General features: G+C 43.7%; 3 protein-coding genes across 3 annotated transcripts in view; 1 reads left to right on the forward strand and 2 right to left on the reverse strand.

Moving 5' to 3' along the window:
• Window positions 1–5230: 5230 nt before the first annotated feature.
• On the reverse strand, window positions 5231–5446 carry T265_07196 (hypothetical protein; the record flags this gene model as incomplete). Its single annotated transcript, XM_009172652.1, has 1 exon — window positions 5231–5446. One exon carries the CDS (start codon window positions 5444–5446, stop codon window positions 5231–5233), a length of 216 nt encoding a protein of 71 aa, XP_009170916.1.
• A 4599-nt stretch (window positions 5447–10045) lies between these two features.
• T265_14228 (hypothetical protein) overlaps window positions 10046–27222 on the forward strand; it is a gene marked incomplete at both ends in the record, with an annotated part of 24494 nt that continues 7317 nt past the window's right edge. The window contains 8 exons of the mRNA XM_009172681.1: window positions 10046–10329; window positions 11755–12108; window positions 15922–15963; window positions 20211–20507; window positions 21759–22310; window positions 25280–25714; window positions 26323–26656; window positions 26942–27178. Of these exons, the coding sequence (XP_009170945.1) occupies window positions 10048–10329; window positions 11755–12108; window positions 15922–15963; window positions 20211–20507; window positions 21759–22310; window positions 25280–25714; window positions 26323–26656; window positions 26942–27178 (2533 nt within the window). The remainder of the gene's footprint in view (window positions 10330–11754; window positions 12109–15921; window positions 15964–20210; window positions 20508–21758; window positions 22311–25279; window positions 25715–26322; window positions 26657–26941; window positions 27179–27222) is intronic.
• On the reverse strand, window positions 23304–25032 carry T265_07197 (hypothetical protein; the record flags this gene model as incomplete). The annotated part of the gene is made up of 2 exons (XM_009172653.1): window positions 23304–23464; window positions 24969–25032. The coding sequence occupies 2 exons, from the start codon at window positions 25030–25032 to the stop codon at window positions 23304–23306; spliced, it is 225 nt and encodes a 74-aa protein (XP_009170917.1).

Here is a 27222-nt window from a genome sequence, read left to right on the forward strand (position 1 = left end):
TCCAATATATATATATATATATATATATATATATGAACGAATATATTTCTTATCGATAAGGAACAAAAGACACCGTCGTCCAACTCTTTTGTAATAGGAGCAAGGTGAAAACAAGTCAGGCAGCCAACCAAATGAGGATGCAGAGCGTCCAAAACAATGAAGTTTATGTAGGAGGAGATCTCTATTCACGACGGGGAAGGGGGCACTCGTCGATATTTCTCTCCATGTCTACTTCAACGTCAGGGGCTTGCATACGAGGCTCCGCGCAGACTGGTTGTGATGCACTGTCTAGGAGCAGATGTCCAGTGGATGGACGAATGCCCACCTGGATAGTCTGCTCCAGATTCTAACCATTTATACACATTTATTCGAGGACAGACTTCCATGCGCACCGACTGCTTGCGGTTCACCGGAACAACCGGCTCTAACCAGCTAACCATCCGATTTCTACTTCATGGCACTTCCCTAGATCTGCTGCTTAACACCTGTCACTCCCCATCGCGAACTTAATTTCCTGATCCAGTCAACCGATAACCATCTCATTACTTCTGTTTCACTTTCCCGCATTTTCCATTTGACATTGTTAACCGGATTGATGCACGCACAATGTGGATAATATAAGTGATCTAAATGGAACTGTCTTGTTCCCACAATATCCGCGCTCCCGTTTTTTCTATTTTCGGAATATTCGGAAATTCAAGTGCGATCTGCAGCACACTTAACGCATTCACGCAACGGTTGTCTTCCAAGTGCGTTTGTCCAACACTGATGAACGTCACAATCCAGCCGTGTGATGTTCACTTGGCTTTTCCTGCTTGGCAGCTCGATTCCACATTGTTTGTTTGGCACAAAATCCCGTTTCACCTGCTTCATTGGTTGAAAGCTGGGGGTATTTTGTATGATTTCATGATTTATTTCATTCCTCAGGGTTCGCCCACCTTAAACTAAGCGAACGGCAGTGTAGGACTTGCATACTGGTTGTGTCATCGTTCGGGCAATGCCATCTGCTTCAATGAGGCAGCAACTTAGAGAAATTCTAAGATATCCCCCTAAAGGGAAAGATCGCTCCTTCGGAGGAGCAGACATCATACATTGTCTCCGATACCTTCGACAGTTGGTTCACTTGCATTTAGTAATTGTATGCGATTATTCTCAGTGGACTTTATCCGCTTTCGGTGGCAATTATTATTTCGACGAGAATGTTTGTCTGAAACGGTCAGTAAACCTGCATATGCTTGACTAGTTTATATCAGCACATTTCGTCAATATGAGCTCCACTTTCTATCCTTCAATTCATTGCGGAGAGATGGTACATTTCCCCATTAACCGCAGTCGAGCATGAGTGTCGAGAAAGAATAGAATAGCGAATGCGATTTAATATTACGAAGTGAATCCAAGGAAATATCGTGGTATCAAATTATTGTGCCTTGTTTGGTCCTATAGCTCCAACCCTCATTACGACTAGGCGACTTGTTCCAGACTACAGTGCTATTGGTATTTTTATTTTTATTCGGAAATCCGAACCACTAAAAAAAGCATTATCATTGAGCTAGTTCTTCATGGGGCTCCATCGGTTGTTTTGTAAACCACACAAATATATCCGGTTTGTGGATTCAGGCACCCATTTGCAGTTCAGGGTGTTGAAGGGAGTCTCAGTTAAACCTCTTCTTCACATTCCTCTTCAACTGAATATGCTACGAGGAACCACCTGATGCTTTAGCTGAAGCTATTTTCCTTGGTATTGGACTATGAATGAAGTTGGTGGCAAGGAAAGCCCGATACCGGCGTTTTTCTGTTGGGAACTCATCGATTTATCCTAACTCTGTTTGGCTCCGAAAAGGAAGTTTCCTTGTGGCGAGTGGGCAGGGTTGGATAGCACAGGAACGGTGCTTGTGAAAAAATAGGCTTTCACGCTTTTTTCTGAAGGGGGATCATTCGAGAAGGTTGAGTGCCACACCATCACGGTTTTTTCTTCTGAGGGTCCGCTTTGATTTATACAACTCAATGCCATGTATTTTCTCCCCGGTCCACATTGTCACCCTCTCTGATTCACTCATTGGACAGTACTCCTTCGGTTCTCCAGTGGTTTCTTCATCACGTGGGTTTTTCAAAGCTAGTCATGTATCATCGAATCCTTTTTGACCATTGGTTGCACAACAATGATAGATTCATTTCTTTCTTTTAAGTTACCAACCCATGTTCCTGAGGCGCATTGCGCTGAATTTGTTCGCTGATATCTTATGTAGAGATCATCAGTTTGTAGTGCAACGTGCTCGTCGTCAGGTAAAAGTTTGTCGCGGTAACAGTGCTGTTCAGCCTGTTGGATAGTCAGCTCATTGATATTTGCGTTTAACTGGCGTTTTACAACCTTTATTGCTACCAAAATTTAATGGATAATGAATAGGTGAAGCGGCTCCGTGGTAAGTGAACTGGCATGTGCACTTGCCCCGTGCATTTCAGTCAGCCTGCTGCAGAGAATCCTTTAGTTGACTGAGAGTGACGATCTAGCGGGAAACGCAGAAGTATTTGCAAACAAACTCACTTGAGTATAAGATTGCTGTTGACAAAAAAATTGGAAGGTGGGTGACTTTACTGAATAATTAGTTGCATCAATTCTTTGGTCTTCACATCTTGGTGAGTTCTTTCATCGTGAATGAGAACTGCGGCGGCCGGTTCATTCTGCACAACACCCAGAACCCCTTGGGTTATCAAAAAACGAAAGACCGTCCTCAGCTGTCGTACACCGATCTTATACCAGGTTTGTTTGCGACTTGACCAATGTTATTTAATCTTATCAGCTTCTTGTCTTCATCGTGTTTTTATTCCGTCCAAAAGGGACTCATTAACATATGAATCAAACTCATGTGGTTCGGAATTTTCCGTTGGAGCGGGTTTTCTGATTTTCTGGGGTTTATTTTTGTGCTGAGCTAATGAGCTTGCTCAGCTTGCAATGGTGCTGTAAATTGAGAGCGTCTTTTCAGTCTGGTTAGACGTTTCTCCTCACCCAGAAAACTTTAAGGTGATTGCATTGCCTATGGGTAGTTGATAAATAGCCTAGTATTTTGATCCCACCTATCGATTTTTGTAGTTTAGTCAACCCCGAACTAACCACGCAAGGAACCACTGTTCGCTACAATTAATCATAGGCCGCTCAACTGGTATCTGCATGAAAATGGATTATACTTACTCTTATATGCGTACACATGTCTGGTCTGTCTCTTTACTTAACCGTTTCATTGAAGGCCTTCCGAAAGTTCACTGTACCATGCGGCTTTTAATTTAAAATTACGGACAACGAAACAGATCAAAACGTATCCATCGTGCACTTTTTTCGGACTTTCCAGTCCGAGTAACTGCACAATTTATCCGTATGGTGCCTTGCATCATGTTTGCATCTGAGGTCATTATTTAGCACAAATCAGTTCACCAGCTTTACCGAACGTGAAAACTGTATTCATTGATCCCCTAAAACAGCGGTGTGAGCCACGTTCCTCGCTAGCTGCGCTGCCGAACAAAACTGATGGAATTTCACTTTTTCTCCTGAACACTAATTCACGTAGCTAGTCATCGGCTCCCTCTGCCAATGTACTGAAGGACCGTCGACCGATTTCAACAAAGGGAACCAAGGATCGATAAATACGATTTTCATCGTGGATAATGTAGATGTATACACCTCGCTTGACACCATATCAACCTGGTGCCTAGCTGCGATAGCACAATGCAACAGATGGCGCGAATGGAGAGCGCACGGTGATCTGAGCTGGAGTGGTTAGTCGAGGTCTACGATGAAGAAGCTTCTGGTATGATAAGGTCATAGAAGCTCTTCAGTGAATTAGTCGAATGGAGTAGCCTGCCATTCGGATCCTCGTAGGAATTTGAATTATATCGCACGTTCCTTTTCTCCCGTGCGCATTGGTAAAACCCATATCTCCGATGAATGCCATTTCTTAGGGGAAAGCCAATCCCCTTGTGTCACCATTGTTCTCTCTTGATGGGACGCTCCTCCCGTAAACTCGCCGTGTAAGCATGGATTCAATTGTATAGTCAGCAAACGTGCATCTACTTTCCGAAGAAAACATGTGGCAGTGCATCCAGTGAACTGATCAGGCCACCGATTCAATGGATAGCTGCCATCGATGAGCGAACCTCACTCGGGCGAACAAAAACTCAGATACGCATTCGTATTAACAGAACTGGTTTTTCCAGGGTCGCCCTCAAATTGGCTGTTCGCCTCTCCTCTCAGCAACCTGCTTACATTAATAAAAGCAACAAATGTGTATCGCATCCACGTTTTGTAGCCGACAAAGCGGTCAGGTGACCTAATCAACTTCTTTTGGAGCATATGTAGTTAGTAACTCCATAACATCCGGCATAGTGCGTGGGCTTTTCTTATCCCTTGTGTGCTTTGAAATGGACAGCGTTTTGCTCCTGTTTACATGGCTTACTAGTCCATTTCTTCCCCCCCCCACAAAACATTGGGATCGAAACCTAGAAACTTCACCACTTGGCAAGTCAAGCTTTGTATCTTTCTTATTTCTGTTAGTCCCAATGCACGTTGCTGATAGGCCTCAGCAATGGCCTACTACCCACTGCTTCAGCACTCATCTCTGGGTAGAACTTCATGGGGAAGCTTGCATCTTGTTTGGTGTTTCTACCCTTTTTTCTTAAACTATATGGCGGCTGTATGGTCAACAGCATAATCGGTGAAACCTGTTACTGGACCTTCTATTATACTGTTAATTTCAATTTCATGCCCTCAGGTTGTATTTGTGTGGACAGATGGCCAGACTGTTCATTGTCAGTTACATGGTTCTGAATTTGAAATGCTCGTTAGAAGACGAATCACCTTGATTGAATACTGCTGATAATGTTGCTGAAAACTCTGGCAGCCTACGACTTGTTTAATCATTCTTGTGGATCATCAACTTCCGGGTTTTCATGAATGACTTAGCTGGTATCATTTGAGTTTCCCGGTAAAACCGAACCAATTTGAGTCTATTTCGCGGGGAATTAAACCGTCTGTATAACTGTCTACAACAGGGTTTCGTTCCTGCGTTTTACATTTCGAATAGAATAAGGGTTAAATTGTGCGTTAAGTTGTGTTGCATCATTTGTTTTCGTGTCCTTGTAAGCGTGCTCTGTGAACTAGCCCGTATGGTGCATGCAGGCGTCGACTCATTTGACATAGCCAGTGGTCATTTATACTTCCTTTGCTCCACTGCTGAAAAATTCACATTATAACCAAGCCAAGTAAATCTGGATTTGCTGATGGCGCTGAACCCGCATTCGACTGTAAGTGCTGTTTCGCTTCGAGCTCCCCGGTCTGGCCATTCCGAGTGATATCGCGTTCATATTCGTTTTGATTTTGTCCCCCGGAACTTACAGAAACGGTGCGAAATTCCTGAATCTCAGTATGCTGGAATGTGTACAGAAAGACGTAGAACATGTCATTAATAACCAACCCGAGCTTTGAGTAACCACGTTAATGTGAGGCAAACATGCTTGATTAACAGCCTGCAGGAACTGATAATGCTATCTTCATTATTCGCACCTTCTCGAACAGGTCTTAATCTTACGGGACACTTGTTTCCACTCGACGATCGCTTCTGGAATTTAGATGAACGATGATCATTGTGCGGTAACCCTCTTTATTGCTTCCTATACGTAGAGCCTCTCTGTAAAAACATGATGTCCACCATCGAGAAAAGTATCTCAATATCTTATATTCGCAAAGTGGTGATTGTACAACATTTGTCTTCATTGGACATTTATACACAAATGGAATGGAGTTTACATGAGAGGAGCAAACATTATAACCACTGTTCTGGTTACCCTCTCTCCCCCGTAACATCACAGTTGTTGAACTTTGGGGGGGGGGGCTAAAAGTTGACCATTTATTGGAGCGCTGAAGGAGTTTGTCCAAATAAGCTTTGAATTCTCACGTGCTGTCGGGACTATTCTCAGGTTTTCTCGTAGATCGAACGAAATTTCACTATTAAATTGCTAATCGCGCCTTTCGATTATTGCAACGCAGTTAGTTGTACTTAGGTTGATTAGTGGTGATTAGCCATGGTGATAGCAGTCGTACTTAGCTGCTTCTTTTCATCTATTGTATGGTGGAAGTACAGCACTAGCGTCTCTCTTAACTGTTATGTGACCCTATAGATAAAAAGACCACACAACCATAGGTAGTCCAGGCCGATGCCTGCAAAATTTCTATCAGACTGTCTGAATTGGGTGTTTAATTACCTAATTGAGTAGCTCCGCTTCTACCGGTAATAAGGTCCCGTTCCCACCTATCTGTGTCTGTGTGCAATTAATCTTCATACTCCTGTTTCAGCTTTTGTCTCCGCCCCGCCACTTTATTTTCACTCCATACCTTCTTTTTTTACATTTTCGGTTCACTACTTCACGATACTTGATACTGTGTCATGGGGCTCTCTATTCGGATTTGAAATTGATGATGTTTTTCTGCTTTTCATTATTACTCACCAACGCACATCTCCGCGTAAAAATGACACGGACCGGTTAAGGGGAGAACTCTTCGCATTGCAAACTATGGTTGTTGTACACCAGCGTCTATCTCCGTTTGTAGTTGTGTCAATCTTTCCCTTATTGTACCTTCTTCCATATCACCATCACCTGTCGTCGCATATCGTCTCGTCCTTCAACCTTGATTGCCAGCTGTTAATCCAATTCTCATAACCTGTGGAGCTGACTTGATTCATCTCCCTCTCTCCCTATCACACTGCTGCTGTCGTTTCGATTACTACTATTGCCACTACTACAGATGAATGTGCGCACGTGCACACCGTCTACGGATTATCACTACCAATTTTCCTCCCTGTAGGGAGTCTAAACATGAACCGATTTTCCATACCAACCTAATTACCCCAACTGGTTTTACACCCTGGCTTACTTAAGGTCCATCCGGACGTTCAGTTTGTTGCCGATTATCTCCCACTTCTGTTCATCGTGGCCATTTACCAGTTCACCTCCCTTGAACTCGGGTTTTGTCAGTTGATCTGACCATGATGCGCACAGAACTTATTTTCTTCAGTTTCACGTTAGAATCCATTCAAGTTCCATTAAGCAGTTGTGTATTAATTGTTTTACTCTCTGTTTCACTGTCCAGTACCAAATTTAAGGTAGAAAAATTTTCACGATTAGAGGAAAACAAACAAAACGAATAGGCAAAAGATGCAGTTGATCAGTCGTCCAGGTAGTTATTTGTATCTCCAACATTTATGGGTTTGGAAATAATTTCGTGTGAACAGGTACTTACTCGCTTGTGATTTGATAGGAACTAGTGGGTCGTTTAAGCCGGCAACATGATGTCATTGGTTTGACAGTTTGTCACACAGGCTTGTGCGGCTGTATTGGGCTCCTCTCCTCCCCCAAGAGTGGGCCTCAGAACGTTGGATTCTTTGACAAAGCGGACTAACTGATTTAGTCCCGAATGACTGTCCTTTCACTGGTATCACTTTAGGGAAACAAACGTCCTGTCTTTTCTAGTGTAGTGAGATTCTAGTGTAATTGGCGATAGATTTTCCAAGTTCTGACATTGTTTCATTATTTAAACAATACACAAGTGACGTTTATAGATGGTTTTTTACGTTTGCTGACTACAGCATTATGGGAGGGGGGCTCAACTATCACTTATTCACAGCCTGCTGATAGTGGCAACCCAATGTGTAGCCGATCGTTCTTTAGGGTCGTAAATGATGACTGTTTTCTTGTTTAGATGCAGTCAAGTTTACTGAGTTTATTGAGTTAATCCTATAAATCACTTCACTGTGAAATCTCAACTTGTTTTTTTGGTTGAGGGCCACAGCCATTAGTAAATACCTCGGAAGTGTGTCTAATAATCTCAAAGACCCGAATCATGTTTTGCTAATTCGCGTTACTTGTGGTATCAAAAGGCATGTTTATGGGTCTCAAGTATCTCATGTACTAGGCTACAGTAGTGTTGTATGGTTGCGGACGGATAATGGGAGGCCTCCTCAGTTTTTTGGACAACGATGTCTCAGAATCATTGTTGGTGTCGGATAGCGTCAAAGAATGGGTATCGCGGTAATTTGAAGATGGGTTTTTGGTTGTACAACAGGTACTTCAATCACGTGGAACATCTAGTATCGCCAACTGCGGTGTTCCGACCACCTGCTACCCCTGCCGAGACGAGTGCTGTTTTCTGTGTATTCTTCAGAATTAACCTAACCGTGAGGTGGACAATGTATGGCTTGGCAGAAGGGTGTGAAGGAGAGTAAGAAGAGTTTGGGTATTGTTTGTGTGGTCCACCTTTCCGGATGGGGTTCTCGTGGCCCCCATCTGCAATTTGCTGCAGACATTGCAGGAAATGGTGGCTGTTCGATTTCAGTGGTGCTCGTGCTGCTATTTTCTTCCCAGATTGTTTGATTGATCGCTTGGAGATGTAGGTACCTCGTAATGCCAATGATAGGTGACAACCTAGTCCCGTACTTCACCCACTCCTGTTCTCCGTTTTAGGACTTTAAGTATAATCAAATGAACTTTGTGGTTATACGGCAGTGAAGTATCAGTATCAACATTGATGGTGATTTCTCTGATGGCGACGATAACAGCTGTTAGTCAAGGCATAAACTGACTCATCCTATCACATCAGCCCCACTTAGCAGATTGATTGATTTGGTCTTTAATACTGAATTTATATGTTATATACAGGTGGATTGCATATTCTAACGAACGTGGAATCCCAACACCTGCCTCATTCTCCTGTTTGGAGCGACCGCCTTCCGCAGGTATCGTTGGTTCACTATTGGCGATAGCACACCGCCAATATTTTGAAGAGACGAACGATTTAGAGTATATTGTACAAAGGACGACATCTTTGGCTGGCAATATATTGGTGTAACTCCTTGCAACCGTTGTTAAGTAGAAGGTCGTTGGATGAAGATGGCGTTGCACAAATCCAATTGTTACCCTTCCGTGGCTGGAACGAGAATAACATTGTCACTAATGCCATCTCTATTACGTCATCCACTTCTGAGCTCCTTGTGTGCTCGCATCTCTTCTATCTCATTCCTTTCCTGGATAATTAATTCCGCCCACAGGGTTGTGAATGTCTCGTTTAGTTGAGAACAAACAATTTGTTTCACCTCCACCATTCTGAATTCGCTTTATAGGTCGAGTTTGTTTGTTTGTTATTCCTGCCATTCCCGTATACTTATCCGCTAAGCTGTCACGAAATACCGACCTCCGGCTCATAGGCGCGTACACACGCACACTTCGTTCGGTACAGTAGTGGAATGTCTGTTTCTTGACGTTTTCATTATGCAGATTCAATGCAATGGTGTCTATCATATCTGCACACCTATGTTGCGCGGAATGGCTTCAAATGGAATTATCTCTCTGCCGAATATTGGAAAATTCTCGGTTCACTTGGCTCAATATAGTTTCAAACAGTTTTGATTTCACTTGCATGAGAAAATTAAATGAACGCACTGCAAAAAAATACCAAGTTTTTGAGCCTCCACTGCAAACCGTTCTCTTTTATACTGCTTGACCGCGATTACTAATCAGGATTTACTTAGTTCCTCTCTGTTCATCTGTTCTGTACATTTCTGGATTATGAATTCCACTGACTTGGGTTACCAATTTTGAATTTCTGACTTACTTTTTTTGAATACTCGTCATCCTCTAATCCTCTTTCGGTCTCTCTGTTGGTCTCTCGTTCTTGGTGTTGTGTTTGTCGACAAAATTCCGATAGGAGAATAAAAGCCAATCATCGTCCAGCAATGGTACCCTTTTTGTGCATAGGTTCCATTCAAACGAGAAATGGCTTGATGACTGAGACATTCATAGGTTTCCCAGATCCATATAAAAGCCGGGGACTGTCCACCTAGTGAGCAACTTGTGCCATAACCACTAAGTTTATCGTAGTAACCGACCCAAATTCTCAATCTGCTTTGAAGAGTCCTACTTTCTCCCAATAACTTATTAGTCTGGTTAATTTCGCCGATGAACAAGCTTGGGGCTATCATCCTCCCAACCTATATTTTTTGTACAGGTGATTTGCTTCTGGAAGGTGAATTGGATCATGAGCGTGTCTCCTCCTACTTCCTTACGGTGGAGGCTCGCGACCATGGTGATCCGCCTCTGAGTACCACAACCGTCGTCACTGTTACTGTCGACGATGTCAATGACAACCGACCGCAATTTGTAGGACGCCAACCGTTGCCTGACTCCAGCTTGGTTAGTAAGATCATTCCAGATGGGCTCAAAGATCTGCTAGCGCACTTTTACTCGTTCACTGTGGTTGAGAACAGTCGGAACGGAACTTTAGTTGGTCGGGTAAGTCATGAATTTTAAACGTTTCCTCTTCTATCAGACAGGATCTAAAAGCAATGCTTTTGCCCCAATCAATTTTTCATCAAGTGATTGTACTAGGTGCCGTCATTCCTCGGTGGCGCTGCTAATGCTGCCACCGATTCGAATAATTTTTACCTTTTGTCTCCGATCCCCACTAATGTTTCGAGCGGAAAAAAGTGGTGGTGGCGCCACTATTTAGCTTAGTTCTGCTTGCACATCCAGTGTGAAAATTTGTCCTGATAGGAACTGGACGCAGCTGGTACGATTGCAACGTCGCTTCTGTGGCCCGTTGACGCATAGGGGACATAAATTTTCTGAATATTGTATAGTACTTTCCATCGTATACATATCAGTTTCCAGGTTATCTAATAAAGTCTGTGAAGGTATTAAAGATAGATTATCCTATCTTTAGCCCAACGAATATGTATTTACAACAATTCTCCTGGCATGTACATCTGCGGATGAAACCTAGGAGTCTACGTAAGAATTTGTGGCATTAACTAATGCTTGTTCGGTCCACGACCAGTCTGGTGATTTTGATTGACTTGATCTCTTGAGCACAGAGAAGTATATTCATCAGTCTGGTTTGGTATCCGGTAAGTTAAACTGAGAATAGGCTGGATTAGGGTCGATTAGGCTGAACTAAATAAATAACCGAAGAATTTTCAGCAGGTTTAGGTGAAAAAGCCCGGCAACTTTTAGACTCAACTAATTCGAAATTAATATACGGGTTGCCAACAATTGACATGTATAATTCCTTGTTAGATGAATCTGGTAGTTTCCGCTTCGGACTGTTTTTACTTGCCTGGATGAAGACGTTCTTTCCTGAGAAATGGTCGATACCCTAAAGTGCTACTGTTGATGAAGGAGGACATTGTACACGAATCGTCTATGTGAGACCTTTACTATCTCTGACATTGACTTCATCCTTGCGCTATCGGCTTTTTTTCAACGTACGTCTATCGATGGGATAACGTTATTCTTTTCACTCAGCAACTCAAAGCACACTGCCCGTATGACCATGTGGAAAGGTTTTACTTGCTCCGGGTCTTCCTGCGCTAACGACCTTAGTTCATTCCACATTCATGTGTTGTTTATGCAGTTGCTTTTGTTAACAGCCTACTTAGGTTATTGATCAGTCACGCCGGAGTTAGCTATCCACAATATGTGGCTAAGTAATCTGCTCAATAAGGCAGGAAAGTCGCCACATCATCGCTTGGTATCTTTTGATCTCTTGTTATTGAATTTCATACTTTGTGCAGTTATCCATAAATCCCCCAATGTACTTATCCTGTAGTGCAATTGAGTTTGGGCTCTACACGGTACTAACATTATCGTTTGTGCTTAGTCTCTCTCTCTATGGCTGTGTACTAAGATGCACTTGTTCCCATTTTCCCCTACTTTCAGCTTCAGGCAGTGGATGCTGATAGTGGAGAAAACGGTCGATTGAGTTATCATCTGTCTATGTTAAACTCCACGGAATGGATGTCCTTCATATATAAACCGCCTAAATCGGCCTGGGAACTACTCTCACCGTCTGAGGTGAACACCCGATTCCAAGTTGATTCCAAAACCGGCCGCCTGACTCTGCTGTTCGAACCAGACCGAGAACTGATAGACGAATATTGGATGACTGCTTCCGTTACCGACCATGGGTCACCAAAAGCACTCACAAGTCAGACGCTGATTCGTGTACGTGTGCAAGATATCAACGATTGCCCTCCGGTGTTTGAGAAACCAAATTACGAGTTCATCGTGGAGGTAAGCTCTGTTTACTCACGCAGTCAACTCTTCTGGTTCAACATAAAGTAAGGAGAATGTGATGATGGTGTTTGCATCGATCCTACCAGAACGGATTTCTACTCGATATAGGACAGCTAGTTCTCTTCCTAACATTAAAATGGCGTGTTTATCAAGTTGATGATGAATTCTTGTTCGAACAAACGAAAATTACGGTAAACTTTGCTTCAGCGGAGCACTTTTTCCTCTTTCCCCTTATAGATTGCTTTCTAGGTATTTGGAAATGGTGGACATTATTTCTCAATTGAAATCGCTACACCAGTTGAGGGTGAAATCGTATCACTTACGCCACCTAACTACTCGTTCACTCCAAAATTTGCGGTCATGTAAGAAAATGACGATCTCAGACTTACCCAATTTCATCGGAGACTGGTCAAAAATTTCTAAGGTTGCAACCATGTGGAGGTGATATGCTGTTTTGTCCACCCGTATGCCGATTTTAGTTTTGTGGAACTAGCTGGGTGCAATGCCGTTTAATTGGCTGCCATCACGCTGTTAACCTGACACCTTCGTGGGTCCTGCTCAGCGTGAGTCATTTACGCTTCTCTGCCGTGGTAACTTACGGAATACTGTTAAAATTACTTGGAGTACATGCGCGTCAGCAATTAGACGACCATAACCGTGCGCACTTCAGTTGAATTGGCTGTTACCGGACGTAGACAGATAGGATGCGCCTGAACGGCTGGGGGGACTAACTTTATGATCATTACTATGTAGAAGGAATAGACTGGTTGGTACCAACGGAATTCAGCATGTTCCCTGACCTGAGAAAAACGTGTTCATACAATGCGGTCTGTGTGGTACTCTTGGTGGCCGTTCATAAGCAGCAACACATTGAATAGCGCAGTCGACTGTGAGATTCATAGATTTTGTATTCTTGTCAATCTTCTGAACTGTCGGTTGTCTGCTTTGGCGCACGAAAAGTATCACACTTGAGTTTTTCGCTTATTAAAGCTCATCAGTATTGCATATCCTTCGTCGCGCTTGGATTCGAATCGCGGACATCTGACCTGCAAAGCGAGTGTGTTACAACCACTTGACCCGCGTACGCCGGTTGGATAAACGAACGTGATCACGGTTGACCGTTGTTATTCATTTCAGTTGAACCAGATAGTGTACAACAGAACTTTTTTCTGCAGTATTTAGTATGTCAGAGGTCTGTTTGTAACAAATCATTCAGTGAAATTTTGAATGGAAGAATCACTACTGGTTATCTCACAAATACGATCACTTATGGTAAATACAAAGCATTTATGGTTTGATGGTAAACTAAGTCGATTTGAACTTAACATAAGTGACACAATTTTCTCCACTGTTTGATGGATAGTCTCAATTCTTAGCCAGTCTTTCCATAAGGTTCTCTGTATGCGGGATTTCGTTGAATTGTGTGCAACGTTTTCAGGTCGCTGAAGCAGTAACCAATTTGAAACATATGGTCATCCAGGTCCTGAGAACTTTGGAAATTGTGCGTTTCGCACCACATCTTGCCAAAGTCAGAGCCTAATTTCTGAAAGGCACCGATAAGATATCTGTCCTTCTTAAAACATATTCCGTTGAGCGAAGTGTTGCACTGCGAAGCGAACCAACCTCTCCATCAAATTCCTCCTGAGTCGCTAGATCTAAAATATCTTTTTCAAACGGTCTGTGAAGCCACCTGTCTCACCATACTCACATCTGTCCAGTTTGTGCATTCTGGCTAGCCAAGACAGGCATGACGGCAGAAGTTGGGAACGCTGTTCGCACTTCCATTAGCCTACGTAATTTTGCAAGACTTCATGTTGGATACTGTAGTAGGTTGGCTGGAGCTTGCAGTGTTGACCTATTTCCGTAAAATAACCCCCTGTAGAGGAATGCGTTGAATGTGTTAGGAGTGCTTCTGCCAAATCTTTGGAGAGTTCTAGTTATCCCATCAGCTTTCAGTATTTAAGTGACTGGAGTTACTTGCCACCTACCATAATAAGGAACTATGATCCATTTTCATACTGATGCAGCCGTGATCATGACCTGTGTGAGTTTTACTGCCATAAGGTTGAATGACTTGGCTGAAATATTCATCCCATCTTTTCCATCGGTTAGTGCTCTTAAGCAGGTTCTAGTCAATAATCATGTTTCGACAACAAAGCGAGTATGTTTAACTGGCTGATACACCGCTAGTTTGTCAACACATATTATGCAGTGCCAACCGGAATTATCGACTAATGTCAAGGGAATTTCAATGTTTTGTAAGTATTGAAGGGGACGCGATGGCTCGGGTGGTTAGAGGGCGAATTTACTGACCGGAAGGTCCGTGGGTCGAACCCAACCTCTGCCTCTCGACTTCCCCTGTCTAGGCTTGGGCAACCTGGCAGTATCCCAGCCCTCATTCTTCTTTCGGGTGTCACGGCAGCTAGGCACCGCAAGGGTGTTACAGCTGAACAGTTCTTTACGTATTGAAATAGTCTCGGGATTTCGAGGTTTCATCCTGAAGCGCTGTGCGTCTGTTTCAACCTTGTTAGGAGTTAACAGCAGTGTGCAACTCCCGAACCCCTAGAGATATTCACTCTCGCAAACTCCCTGTCAGCAGTTGAATACTATACCCTTCGGAAACGAGAACTCAGAGGCAGCTCACTCTTACGTAGGACATAGCACACAATAATCCGACAGTCATGCAGTTCACCACACGTGCTTCGATATTAACTGGTTTCTCGGGCGATGACTTTCAGCTGCAGGGCTCATGTGGATTCCAGCATTTCTATTTCTGGGCGCAGTATTTGTAGAGCACAAGGACTGTCACAATGATGTCCATCGAATTACGTGAGCTGTGATGATGGCAAGCCGATTTTGATAACATATGACGGATATCAATGAGCATATATGAATTCGCAAGGCTATCTGTGCCGGAAGTCTAGGGCTGCCTCAGCAAGTGACTTTATTTCGAAGATATACTGTATGACAGTGTATCGGTTGTTGAATGCAAGTGACTGAAGCCTGTCTTTAAATGCTACCTGTTTTTGTGTAACCTCATGTCATAAATGTAGATATACTGTATAGGGCCGATACTGATATGGTTCAGGCAACAGTTGGGGGGCTAGTCATTGAGCAGCAGTGTGTTTTCGGGAAACATTTTATCGTATCTTTTGTTTTTCTATCATTGTGTACTTCAATACTTGGTGGGAATTATTAAGACACAGATATGTCACCGTTGTAGTCAGACCATTGTGTTTAGTTGAAGGACTGTGAAGATTTAGCTTGTCTTTACTGTTAAACTCTGGTTAATGTTGCTCCGCCAAAATTGCATCTGCTCTCGAGCATACGTTCACTGTTCCAAGATTCATTGCAGTAGGTTTCACCCCTTAATGTTTTGAAGGCTATGTTTCAGGCGGTAGAAGGATACTGGTGAACAGTCATCTCGAGAGAAATTCGAAATTCCCTGCCCCCTTTTATAGGGTATTAGATCTCTGTAGATAATATGGGTAAAATCAGATATGCCAATAGTTGTTAGGAAGTACAACATTTCTGGGTTTATAAGTTTTTTACGTGATTGCGCTTAGGCGTTTCCTGTCTCGCAAATGAGGGAAAGCATACGTCCACCTTCAAAATAAACACATACGTTTATTGTGGTTGATCATAGCGAAGGTCGTCGAATAGAAAATGAATTTTTTTGTGCTTTGCCTTAAAATACTATTACTTATTACTTTCTGAGCGGAAATCTTACTAAATACTGTCTGGCGACGTACATAGCCAAACATTTTGCTATTTTATTGTGTTTTCTCTACGCCTGTCCTTTCAATATAGGTTGATCGTGCCGGCGGCGTTAGCGGGTGTCATGAATCGCAGGTCAGTTTTTACACTTTTTGTTTGAATTCATTCACAACCGTCCTCTCTGAGGGCGATGGTGCATATAGTAAAGTAAGACATCTACTGTGTTCATCTGGGACCAATCTTTCCATGGCTTTTGTCATTTTCTCTGAAGGGTCTCACGAATAGGGTAGATGAGAGATATTTGCTAGAATACACAAAAGACTGCAATCATCCAGAGGAGACCATAAGCCGAACCGCAGAACAAGGCATATTCATACAGTTGAGTGTAGAATATACCGAAATCCATCCTACCAACCAAAAGTACTATACTTTGTGGGTCTGTAGCCCATTCGAGCTAGTTCTCTCGCGGACGTCGCACATCAGAATTCCTTCTTCCTACGATTTCGAAAATAACTTGTCATTGGCTGACATCCGCAGGAAAACAGTACGCGGATCCCATCATAGGTGCCAAGCATTTGCACATCATAATATAACAAGTTACCCAACACCGAACTTGGAACATTCTGCTTCCTCCTTAATCTGGCTAAAAACAGGTCTCTGTTCGAGCATATCAACCGCGTATGCATCATTCTCACTTCTGAGCCCTCAACACGCACTCCTGAATCCACGGATTGGCTCATTCGTTATATCACCCCGTACACCATCTCCACTCTATCTGTGTGAATAACGGACACATATATCGCTTGTACTATTCCCTTTGATCAGCATATTAGATCAGGCCTATAAATGCTGTTAGCTGTCGGGTAGAGTTTAGAGTAGACTAGACTGATATGCCGAGCGCAGAGCGTGTCATGAGTAGTTACACATTTTTGAAGAATCTGGTTAGGTGACTCAAATTCGCATTTCATCTCACACTTGCAGGAGCGGGAGCCTCTTCCGTGGCTCCTTCTCGCTTGGCAACTAAGCGTTGGACTGCATTTCCTTGACAAACAACCCTGACCGCACTTACCCCATATCTCACAACCACTTAAACGAACAACCATCAGGGTGTTAATCACTACATTCCTTCTCCGCTGATTTCCACCAAAGCGTTCGCCAAGTCTGTCCCTCAGTGTCGGAAAAAGACTCTTCAACAAGGAACACAACAGTCTTATTGTGAACAAGCGAGTACAAGAGCCCCCACGGGATTTAAAGCGCACTTTTTGACATTGACCCAGGCTGTATGGTCGGCGTTGGGTGAACACGCATCGTCGTGGGCCGTGCTTCTATGAAATGCCTGACCGCTCATCATCGTCGTTGCTGAATTGATTGACTACTTGACTGTTCGATAGATCGTGATAAAAAGCTACCACAAGCGGGGGGTGATGGGGTAGTCTTTGACCCAAGCCACAGCTGTAAACAATGTTCTTACCCTCAATATATTAATAACTAAGTTCGAATGGAGTCTTGGATTCACATTTCAAGAGATGTTATTTTGGTTCTGAAAACGAAAACTGATTGTCCGTCTTCCTCTGAAATACGGTTGATAGATGACTGTGTTCCATGCCATGTGTGTTACTCGTTCCTTCATAATTCTGCGTTACCAGGTGAGCAGCTGGGAATTAGCATCCTGCTTGGTGTACAATGTTCGAATACGACAGGTCTGACTGCACGTTGCCAGGTTTTGTTGGAACTTTGATTCATCATAGAGTAGTGTACTGTTTAATTCATCAACTAGAACAAGAGGAAAAATGAGAGATACAAGACATGCATACATTTTTTTCTACATTTCTACCGACTAGTAACAAAAACGGCTTGGATATAAAGCGGAAAAATGATGATGTACCTCACTGGTTAACTCCCCCTCACATGACTTCCCGATTCCTCAGCTGGAAGGTCTTCTCTGCAGGTCATCACCAGCATGACATCAGTGTTCAACACTGATGCCGTCCGTTAAGGCTTGATTTAAACCGTCTCGTGATGATAGATGTAATGTCCAATGTGGTTAAACTTTTTTCACCCCTATCGTCCGCAGATGTCTTTATTTAATGCCCTTCTTTTCACCAAACATGTTTAGTATATTGTGATTAAACACCTTCACATGTTGCCTGAACTTCAACTAGAGATTTTTTGGCCGGAAAAATGCACCTTGGTGGTCTGACTTTGTTGAGAGTTAAGTGTACAGAGGAATAAGGTTTCCCTGTTGACTTTTTCCTTCATAAACTGTCAACTGTTGTTCCATTTCCGGACTGGTGGTTGATGGTTGACTTACCGGTTTGTTCAGCAAGCTGTGCGCCATTGCTAGTTCTCTGTGTCCGTACGTAAACAACCAAGTAAGGCTTACTGGCTGGAGTTTGAAGATCGTTTGCGCATATCTTTGTCACACAAACGGGATACTATCCTTTATTCTGCATTTAACCGCAGTACTACTTTTTCCTGTATTCAGATTGACAACAGCACGGTACGCTTGGTGCCTACCTGAGAAGACCCATTTTCATCATCATTTGTATTATTAGTTCCATAGTGTCCTTCGACACGCTCTGATTTGTGGCAGAAAGCTTAATCAGGATTATTTTCCAACTGCGCGCGCTTCTTGTCTGGTTAACCAGATGTGTCCTTTTTTCCTATGTGTGATTAGGTCTTCTCAGACTGGTTTCGCAAATCTGGTTTTCCTAAAGTCGCAAAGCATAAGACCATATGGGTTGCCTTTCACACATGCTATCTGTCATTCTCTGACGTCGCTTAGTTGTTGGACACACATGTTTTTTATCCGCCCGAGTGAGCAGACGTCTAATGTGGGGAACGTTTCGCGGCCCTGTACCAGGCTTTTCTGTTGAAATTTATCTGTCACTCTGTTGGTCAGCAGGACGTTTTAGTCCTTCATACCCCGATGAAAAACATCACCATTACGTGCCTTGGTTAAGCAAGCGGCGTTGGTTTATCTGTCAGTGACCAAGCCATTCACACACAAGCAGCTTGCTTTTCGGTTATCCCTGGTTAAAACTGGTTAGCGTCTGCAATCTCTACTTCAGTGGGCTGGCACATGCACTGGTTTTCATACAATTTCTCAATAATTGCCACAAATATATTAGAACCACACGGTATCAGCAGGGATCTGTTTACTGTCGCAAGCACGATGTCACAGTGCTGCTAGCGAATGCCGTTTCCATATCTGAATTTATTGTACTTCTCAGCATCAGAATCTGGTGGAGCTCCGTGGTGAGAGTACAGTGTTTCCGCTGCGGTTTCTAGATTATTCTTATGAATAGACGTCCTTCCATATTTTCTAGATCTCCAGTCTCCCTATTGGGTTTAACGTAACTAAGGTTGTGACTCTTGAGAGTGCACTGCTTGTTGCGGTTTGTTGTGGTCAATCAGCTCGTTTAGAAAAAGCAGTAGAGTGCTTTGACTTCGAATCGTGAAACACCGTGGAGCATGAGCTCAGTGGTGGTTAGCTTGGATGTTCTTGTCAACACTGGGTATCGCCGAATTGCTCGTCGGCCACTCGTTTACGTGACTTTCTTTTCCACCGTATTCGCTCCCTTTCTAGAGTGAGCAAACGTCTCTATTCACCAAAATGTAGCTCGTTCCTCGCGGTAGGACAAAGTGTTTGTCAACAGACAGGAGAACTTTGCTTAAAAACTATTCCTTGGCCTAAGAGCATCCGACTTTTACATGTAACTGTCGACTAGATGGCTATTTTGTGAAATATCCACTTACTGTGACTGGGATCTTAGAGATTCCCTTTATTAAGGGAACCCCCTGTGTTTATTTGCACGTTACTACACCTAACAATGACCCAACGAATTCGCGAGAAAAATATTTTCTGTTTATTCGTACTGTTTAGCTTCTCTGAATTTAAAACGATGATATAGGGAATAGGCACGGTGTGTGCTACTTGGTGAAGTTGCAACCGTAGTATTTGCGGTTTTTTCACTACGTACCGGTTAGTAATTTTGCTAGAGTTCTCTTGTCAGTATGTCTGACCCTTTTATGTCTGACGCGACATGGAGACATTAAAAAACGGCAGCAGGAAGCCGCTCTCATACTGTCTTGTCCTTACAAGAAAAATAACCATCTGAACAATAATGTTTGTAATATTCCTAGCCATGAACGTAATTTTTGCTACAGATTACCTTAGTTGACTAAAATTCGCCATAAATTCTAATGGATTATTGTGCACATTCTTGCTAGTGATCGGCATTGTTGTCCTTGTGAAACTGCTTTCATTAGACCAGGAACGTTTACAACGAACCGTCAGGTTGAAGTCTTTTAGCTCGCTTCTGTAATCCAGAAGGGCTTTCCATTGACTTCCCATAGTACGCTTCTGTACTAAATTGCAGTGTATTTCCCTCCTCAACCCGTGTCAGCCGGCTAATCCGCAGATCCAGTCCGAAACTTGCCTGGCACCGTTTGTGGGGAAGGTTCTGGTCGGTCGGCTGCGAATCACTGATGCGGACGCAGACCCAAACGCCGGCCCTTTCACGTGCCAGCTAACCCATTCAGGTTCCGTACAGTCTGGATCCGATGGTGCCCGCAGTGAGGGTCTCTTCTCTGTGCGAAATTCCTCTCAGTTGGATCAGATCAACGCGACAGTGTCAACGGGCGAATGCCTTTTATACGCAGTCGATCAACTGCCGGTAAGTTGGGTGCGACCCAGGTCCTGCAAAGTTCATTTTCCAAGTTACTTATTTTCTTCGTTTAACACCTTGATGGCAGTGTACTCTAACTGAATCGACCTTTATGCTCAGCATCTTTTCACAAATTCGGACCCTCTAATCAAGTTAGTCATCAAAGTACGTCAGCATTTTCTTTCAGTGTAACGATCTTTAGCTGCGTCTTAAGTGGAGGCAGTTGCCCGACGTTGTTTTCCCTAGGTTTCTGCTACCATACTCTCATCACACCTGTGTTGTCCTACATATCCATCAAACGAAGCACTAGGCTTCTCAGTCGCACATCTGTCCACTCCATGGGCGAGATGGCCCAAGTGGTTAGAGCGCGAATTTACTGACCGGAAGGTCCGTGGTTCGAATCCGACCTCCGCCTCTCGACTTCCCCTGTCTAGGCTTGGGCAACCTGGCAGTATCCCAGCCCTCACGCTTCCTTCATGTGGCATGGCAGCTAGGCACCGGAAGGGCGCTACAGCTGAACACTTTTCTATCCCCAACGCTTGGGACGTTTCTCCTTTCACAAACCCCACCAGTGGGTTGTGGTGCTCAGTTAATCCACCCACTTTGAGCTCGAAATGACTGATTGGAAGATCCATGCTTTGAACCAAACCTCGGTATCTGATCTGATCCGACCTGCCAGATTGCGTACTTTACTCTCACTCTCAAATCAAACGGTGCTTTTTTCCTCTAGTGTAAATTTTTGGCATACAAGTTTGCAGTGGCATCGCCATAAGGCTCTTGACTTTGGAAAACAGAAATGTGAATATTCTTGGTCAGCTATTTTTCAGCTAAGTAGGCGTCATTGCACGCTATCGCGCGATGGGAACGGGTTGATTTGACGCTCATAGAGTAGAAATTATTTCTCAAGCCCATGTTTCTTACATGCTAGTGGTCAACAGGCAAAGAAGAAACCCTCTAAGAAGAGTGCGATCTCTGATTTGGATGTCTTTAAGCTACGTACTACACGATTGCTTGGGTTTAGAAACGGTAAGGGATTGTTACCACAGTCTGTTGTTATGCATTAGTTCTTTTACTCTCACATCTAGGCATTTCATTTGTGTTTATCCAACTTCCATGACTTACATTGATGCTTTAAAAATAGAACAGGACCAAACTGGCAAGGATAGGAGATGGTATTTTTGACTCCTTGCAACGCTGCTGACATGCTAGTATTAGTCACACTGAAGTCACTTTGAACCTCACTCTTCTATCTGTGGATAGGTTGGCAGTCAAAGTTTGATTCTGCGTGCCACCGATAACGGCTTAACTGCATTGCATGCCAGTGTAACCGTCACAATTCGCGTGGTGCGCCAGGCCAATCTTCCACCGGAAATTGTCCGAGGCAACGCCACTTTGACCTACTACCGTGGTTCAGCGGCTTGGCAACATCATCTTGAGTCCACAACGACAGTGGTTGGTGCCATAGACGACCTTATTTCTAATTTGGTCGTGGCCCGTGTCACTGTTAAAGATCGTACTGCACACGATCGTCTCACATTCGAACTCATTCCTTCCAGTCCGAGTGCAAGTCTGTTTCGTGTCGATCGATACGACGGTACCATTCGTTCCGCATTCACTACTGGAAAGTCAGACGCACAGTCCGTCGGTAGTCCCAAACCGACGGATGATGCGTTTCAAGAAGCCAAGCCGGTTTCTAACCCAATGCACTCGTCTCTGGCCACTCCCTTAAGCCGCCTAGATTCCGGACTTTACCCTCTGCGAATTCGTGTATCCAATGGAACTTTAGCCTCCGAGGAGGTTCTCTACATTCAGGTATGTTGCTTCTTTTTCAAGAATACTTTCCCTCAGTATATGACATGTTTTGGAAATAACCAAGGATACTCATAGTCATGTTTCTTCTCCACCGATTTAACTTCAGTCGACTTAATCTGCCAGAAAAAATCGTGTCTTCCATCGCCATGTCATAATAGTGTCGTTTGGTTGTCTTACTGTACGTTATCTTCCCACCAAAAGTTACCGGAATTCTTGTGCAAGCTTGTAGATCTCGGTGTTCGGAAAACTTATAGACTTTTATAAACATCAGTCACCTTTTTTCGGTTGTAGCCTTTGAACGACCCTTATAACCATTCCTCTTTCGGTTTATATGTTTGTTACTATGTGGTCTCGAGCTACTTACCGACAGATTTTTTCGGTTTACCTTCTCTGTAGGTTTCATCTTGTTTTGAGTTCGCAACTCGCCTTTCTGATTTTTTCAGATTTCCGAAACACAACTAAACGGCTTGTTTGCTCTGTATTCAACACTCAATATCGGTCTTCCTTAACCCGACACTCATTGAAGACTTGTGGATGAAGTCTCCGATATGTTTATACCTTTTTCTTGTCTCAGTTTGTGGTTTTCCCTACCAGCAGTGAAACCTGCACAAGCTAAAATTCACTTAGTAAGACATTTCAATGGTTAGTACTTGAACCTGTCATTACGTTGAAGGGATTACCATGAAAAATTCCACCACTCAAACCTCGGCGTGAACTTCAAGGACGATCCCTAACCTGAGTTTAGTTGCAACAGTCAACCTCGCTCAGATTCACTGACAACTTCTCGAAGTACTGACCTGCCTCGTCATAAGTTTGCAAGTCGCTTACTCAAAATTGCCATCCCCGCCATGACTTACAGTCATTATAGAAGAACGATCTGTTAAATGGCAATATTGTTGCCCCTTGGGTTGTCGCCAGCTTGGATGCATGGTGATCGGTGTTCTCTGTTTGGTTTATGAAGGCGTCATTGTACTTGATAAACTTTAAGATAGCTCAGCGGTTGAAAGGTGAAGCTTGTGACCGAAATGTCCATTGTTCGAACCCAATTTCTGCTTTGCGGTTGCATCTGTCTAGGTGTGAGCAGCTTAGCAATAACTCATTTCTTGTGCTCCCTTCTATTTTCACGACAGCTGTGCTACGAAAGGGTGCCAGGACTGAACGACTGCTCAATATCTATTACTCACTGCATTCAATCAGATGAGTTGTGAGGATAATTCGAGGAATTCGATGTCCTAATTCACAATGTCTCCTCTTAGTGCGTGTTAGGTAATTTCGCTCTCCAGGTTTGCATATAGTGCCTGCTGAAACAGTGGAGTGGGTTGCCCTTCATCGAAACATAACACCTACATCTTTTCTCCACTGTGGTGCGATCGGATTAGCTTGATAATCTGTATTGTTGTTTAATAAAAAACACTATTCTGGTGCACATTCAATCCGTCCTGTTCCCTACTCTATATGCCCACCTGCACTTCTTCAGTTTCATTGTTGCTGCAATTTCATCTTCTGTGTATCTTATGTCCAGTTTGATGACAGGCATTTAGACAGGTCTGATTGCATACCGACACCTGCGTTCCCCACCCGGCGCTCACTTGAAAACAGGTGTTACCCTATGACGCTATGTTTTAATAGCGTGTCAAACGGTTGTCAATTTCCCCTCTATTCACCACACCAACAGATGCACTGTGCTGCCTCACATTTCCGTGCTACCCGAATAGGCTATTCATTCATTGTTCTCTTACCCTAGATACCAAGGATTAGTGACAGGCTTAAACTGTTTACTCACTGACATGTTACGGAAACCACGAGCGGTTCCTGTAAATTGAGTGACACGATGTTTGACTGATCCATCACTCTTTACGATTTAATTTTGCTCACTTGATCAACCCGTGTTTGTTCGCATTAGCAGAGCTTTCCTACCTCGATTCTCCCTAATCTGCCAATCATCAAATCAGGGTATTCCCTATTCTCCGCGTGCTCACAAACCGGATGGGTTGTTTTACCGATACTGACATTTACACGGTATTCACAATTGAAGTTCTCGTACAGGCAGCTAGAAGAGACAGCATCAGCAAACGACGATACTGGGGGCGTCCTAATACTCATTGGCTCTGGATAGTGTTCGTTCATCATTTTTGTGAATACACGTTCAACGCGAGGCAGTAATTATTGAATAACCTTTTAATATCAGGCTGTCTCAAAACTTTTTTATCGACTACATACACTGACTATTTGTCTGCGAATGCGTAAGGTATGAATATTGCTAGGGTTCGTATTATATCCAGCTTGGACAACAACGGTTGATTTCATCAAGGATTCAATGTTGACATAGTGCCCCTCTGTGCCTTAAAATGCAGACTTCGTAGCAGTCCTATTCAATCCACTCTTGTTTTCATTCTGCGGACACCGTGATTCTCTTTATGAAGGTGGTAGTCGCTAGAACTGCTGTCTGAAGTGTGTTGGAACATTGGTACCAACCCATGGTTTGTCGAAGCCTACAATCGAGTATTAGCATAGCAAGCTTCTGCTGTTTTATCAACCGTTATCGATAACCGTTACAGTTCATTTATGATAACATATGATACCATATGATACCCCTTCCCGAACCTGAGAACTAATATTGACGTTTTCAATGATTCAATGTCCCTGAAAGCAGCTTACTTTTTTCTTGAGTGCCTTCCATATCCACTCTATCCGCCTCTTCAACACACGTCTGGATGGCCATGAAAATTTGTGGCCATTTCCTACCTTGTGATTTTTCGTACCTCCAATTAATATCTATGTGTATTCAAAAGACTGAGTGGAAAATGCAGAGGATCACGCATCGATAAACCTGTAAGACAGTATGTTATATCGGTTGGAGCGCACTTTTACTGCTGAAAACAAGCATCTTATAATAGGAGTCGTATACCCATTGAACTTCAAATTAGACGTGTTTCATTTATTTTTTGTTATGATCGGCGTTTTCCCAGGTGGTCTCAATTACGGACGAAATGTTGGAATCTGCAACCGTAATCCGAATATCTAACCTGTTACCGAACCTATTCTACATGGAGAACTACGATCGTCGTCTACGAGCACATCTAGCTTCAGCTTTATTGTCGGATGTGCGAACAGCCATAGCGTTGACTAGTAGGCCAAGTGCCCATCTCGAAGACAACATCTACATACTGTCTGTCCAGGAGGCCGACCATGTTCTTATCACTACGGCGAACTCGCCCTATCATAACCGGATACCACGGAGTTTGGATCGAGCGGTCGATGTGCTCATCGTCGCCTATCACCCGGAGCAGCGTCAATTCATCAAACCTCCCGTGATTGCACAGGCAGTACAGCGGATTTCTGGATCACTTTCTGCCGAATTCAATGGGAAAGTTGAAGTGATTTATGATGTTTGTACCGCCCAGGTGAGCTGCACTCTCAACTGTATCGTTTTCTGGGCTTTGCTAATTATTGCTCGCTTTTCCTCTGAATGATCCATAGTGAACGTAATCTGTTTCAGACATTTAGCGGACGTCGTTTATCTTAGATCTTTCGTTCGGCTTCCACCCAGACCACTTGTTTCGCGTTTGTTTTGCGAGTGGTTTTGTTGTGCACACACATCCTAGTTTGCCCATTAAACTCTCTAATGGCCGCCAACCGAAGCTATCTCAATTAATCACCTTTGTTGCCGTGGTAGCAGGATGCCAAAACCGCTGGCTACTACGAGTTGCCAGTCGTTCTTGGTTGACCTAGCGGGCAGTGGTGTACCCTGCCCATCTGGGTCGGTCGTTCTGTCGGAATGATCGTGCCGCTGTCTATTTACTGGCAACGCTCCATTCGTATCGTTCCCAATGTACTTGCCAACGAAAACTGGGTAGGAGCTGTCACGTTTTTGTTTGATTTGCTACCTGACAGATTTCTTGTTACACACAACCATATTTGTGTACGATTCCCCGAGTCTCACCCTCGATAGCTCCATCTCCTCATTACTTATAGGTTAGTTGATCCTGTCATCACCGGTTCTCATTTTCAGTTCTGCCCCCGTGGTCGCTGTTTCACCCGAATAACAATTGATCCAAACGGGGTGATGAACCGAATTGAAGTGCACCGGGTTAGCCAGGTCTCTCCTCGTTTTAGTCTCTCGCCTACTTGTCGTTGTCCACGTCACTTCACCGGCTTGCGCTGTGATACCCCACTCAACGGCTGTGCGCTGGCTTCTTGTCCAAGTCCACGTATCTGCCTTCCTCATGGTGCAAATGGTCATGTTTGTATATGCCCTCCACCTCGGACTGGACCCAACTGTGAATCTGTCCAGGCAGTCGGTTTAAAGGATCCGTGCTACTCCGAACGGTGCTTTAAAGATCGGGGTTAGTTTAGCCATTAGTGCTCTTGCCTCATTTGTTCATTCGTGTTCATTCCCCCAGTAGCGAATATCACTTGACCCCTTAATACTTGTTTTACTTATTCTGAATTTCCCATAATATGCTACTTTCGACTGGTCACGTCAGGCCGTATCTAAATAAGGGAATAAAGTGGATCCGCTTCAGGTTAGTTAATCCAGTGCTTATTACCAGTGCTTACCAGTGCACTCTCATTTACTACTGAATCCCTCAAGGACGATCGCTGTTGATTTTTCCTCCTCTTTATCACAGAACACGGCCCGCTACAGTTCACTGGTGGTTCTCTTATTCAATGGGAGTTGCTTAACCCCAACCCTCATCATCTGGAATTATCGTTTGACGTGCGAACTCGGCAGTCTGTAAGTTTACACCAATGGAGCAGCCTCCGCCAACCTTTGTTATCTGTGCGTTGGAGTGCCTTGCGGGCGTTTCAGTTCAGATTGGCAACTGGAGGTCGACTTGTTGTCTCTGCTACGGGCTTGAAAAATGGTATGCCGGAAGCGGATTGGCTTGTCTCTTCTGAACCTTGGGCT

The sequence above is a fragment of the Opisthorchis viverrini genome (genome assembly GCF_000715545.1).
Source record: "Opisthorchis viverrini unplaced genomic scaffold opera_v5_162, whole genome shotgun sequence".
Taxonomy (NCBI): domain Eukaryota; kingdom Metazoa; phylum Platyhelminthes; class Trematoda; order Opisthorchiida; family Opisthorchiidae; genus Opisthorchis; species Opisthorchis viverrini.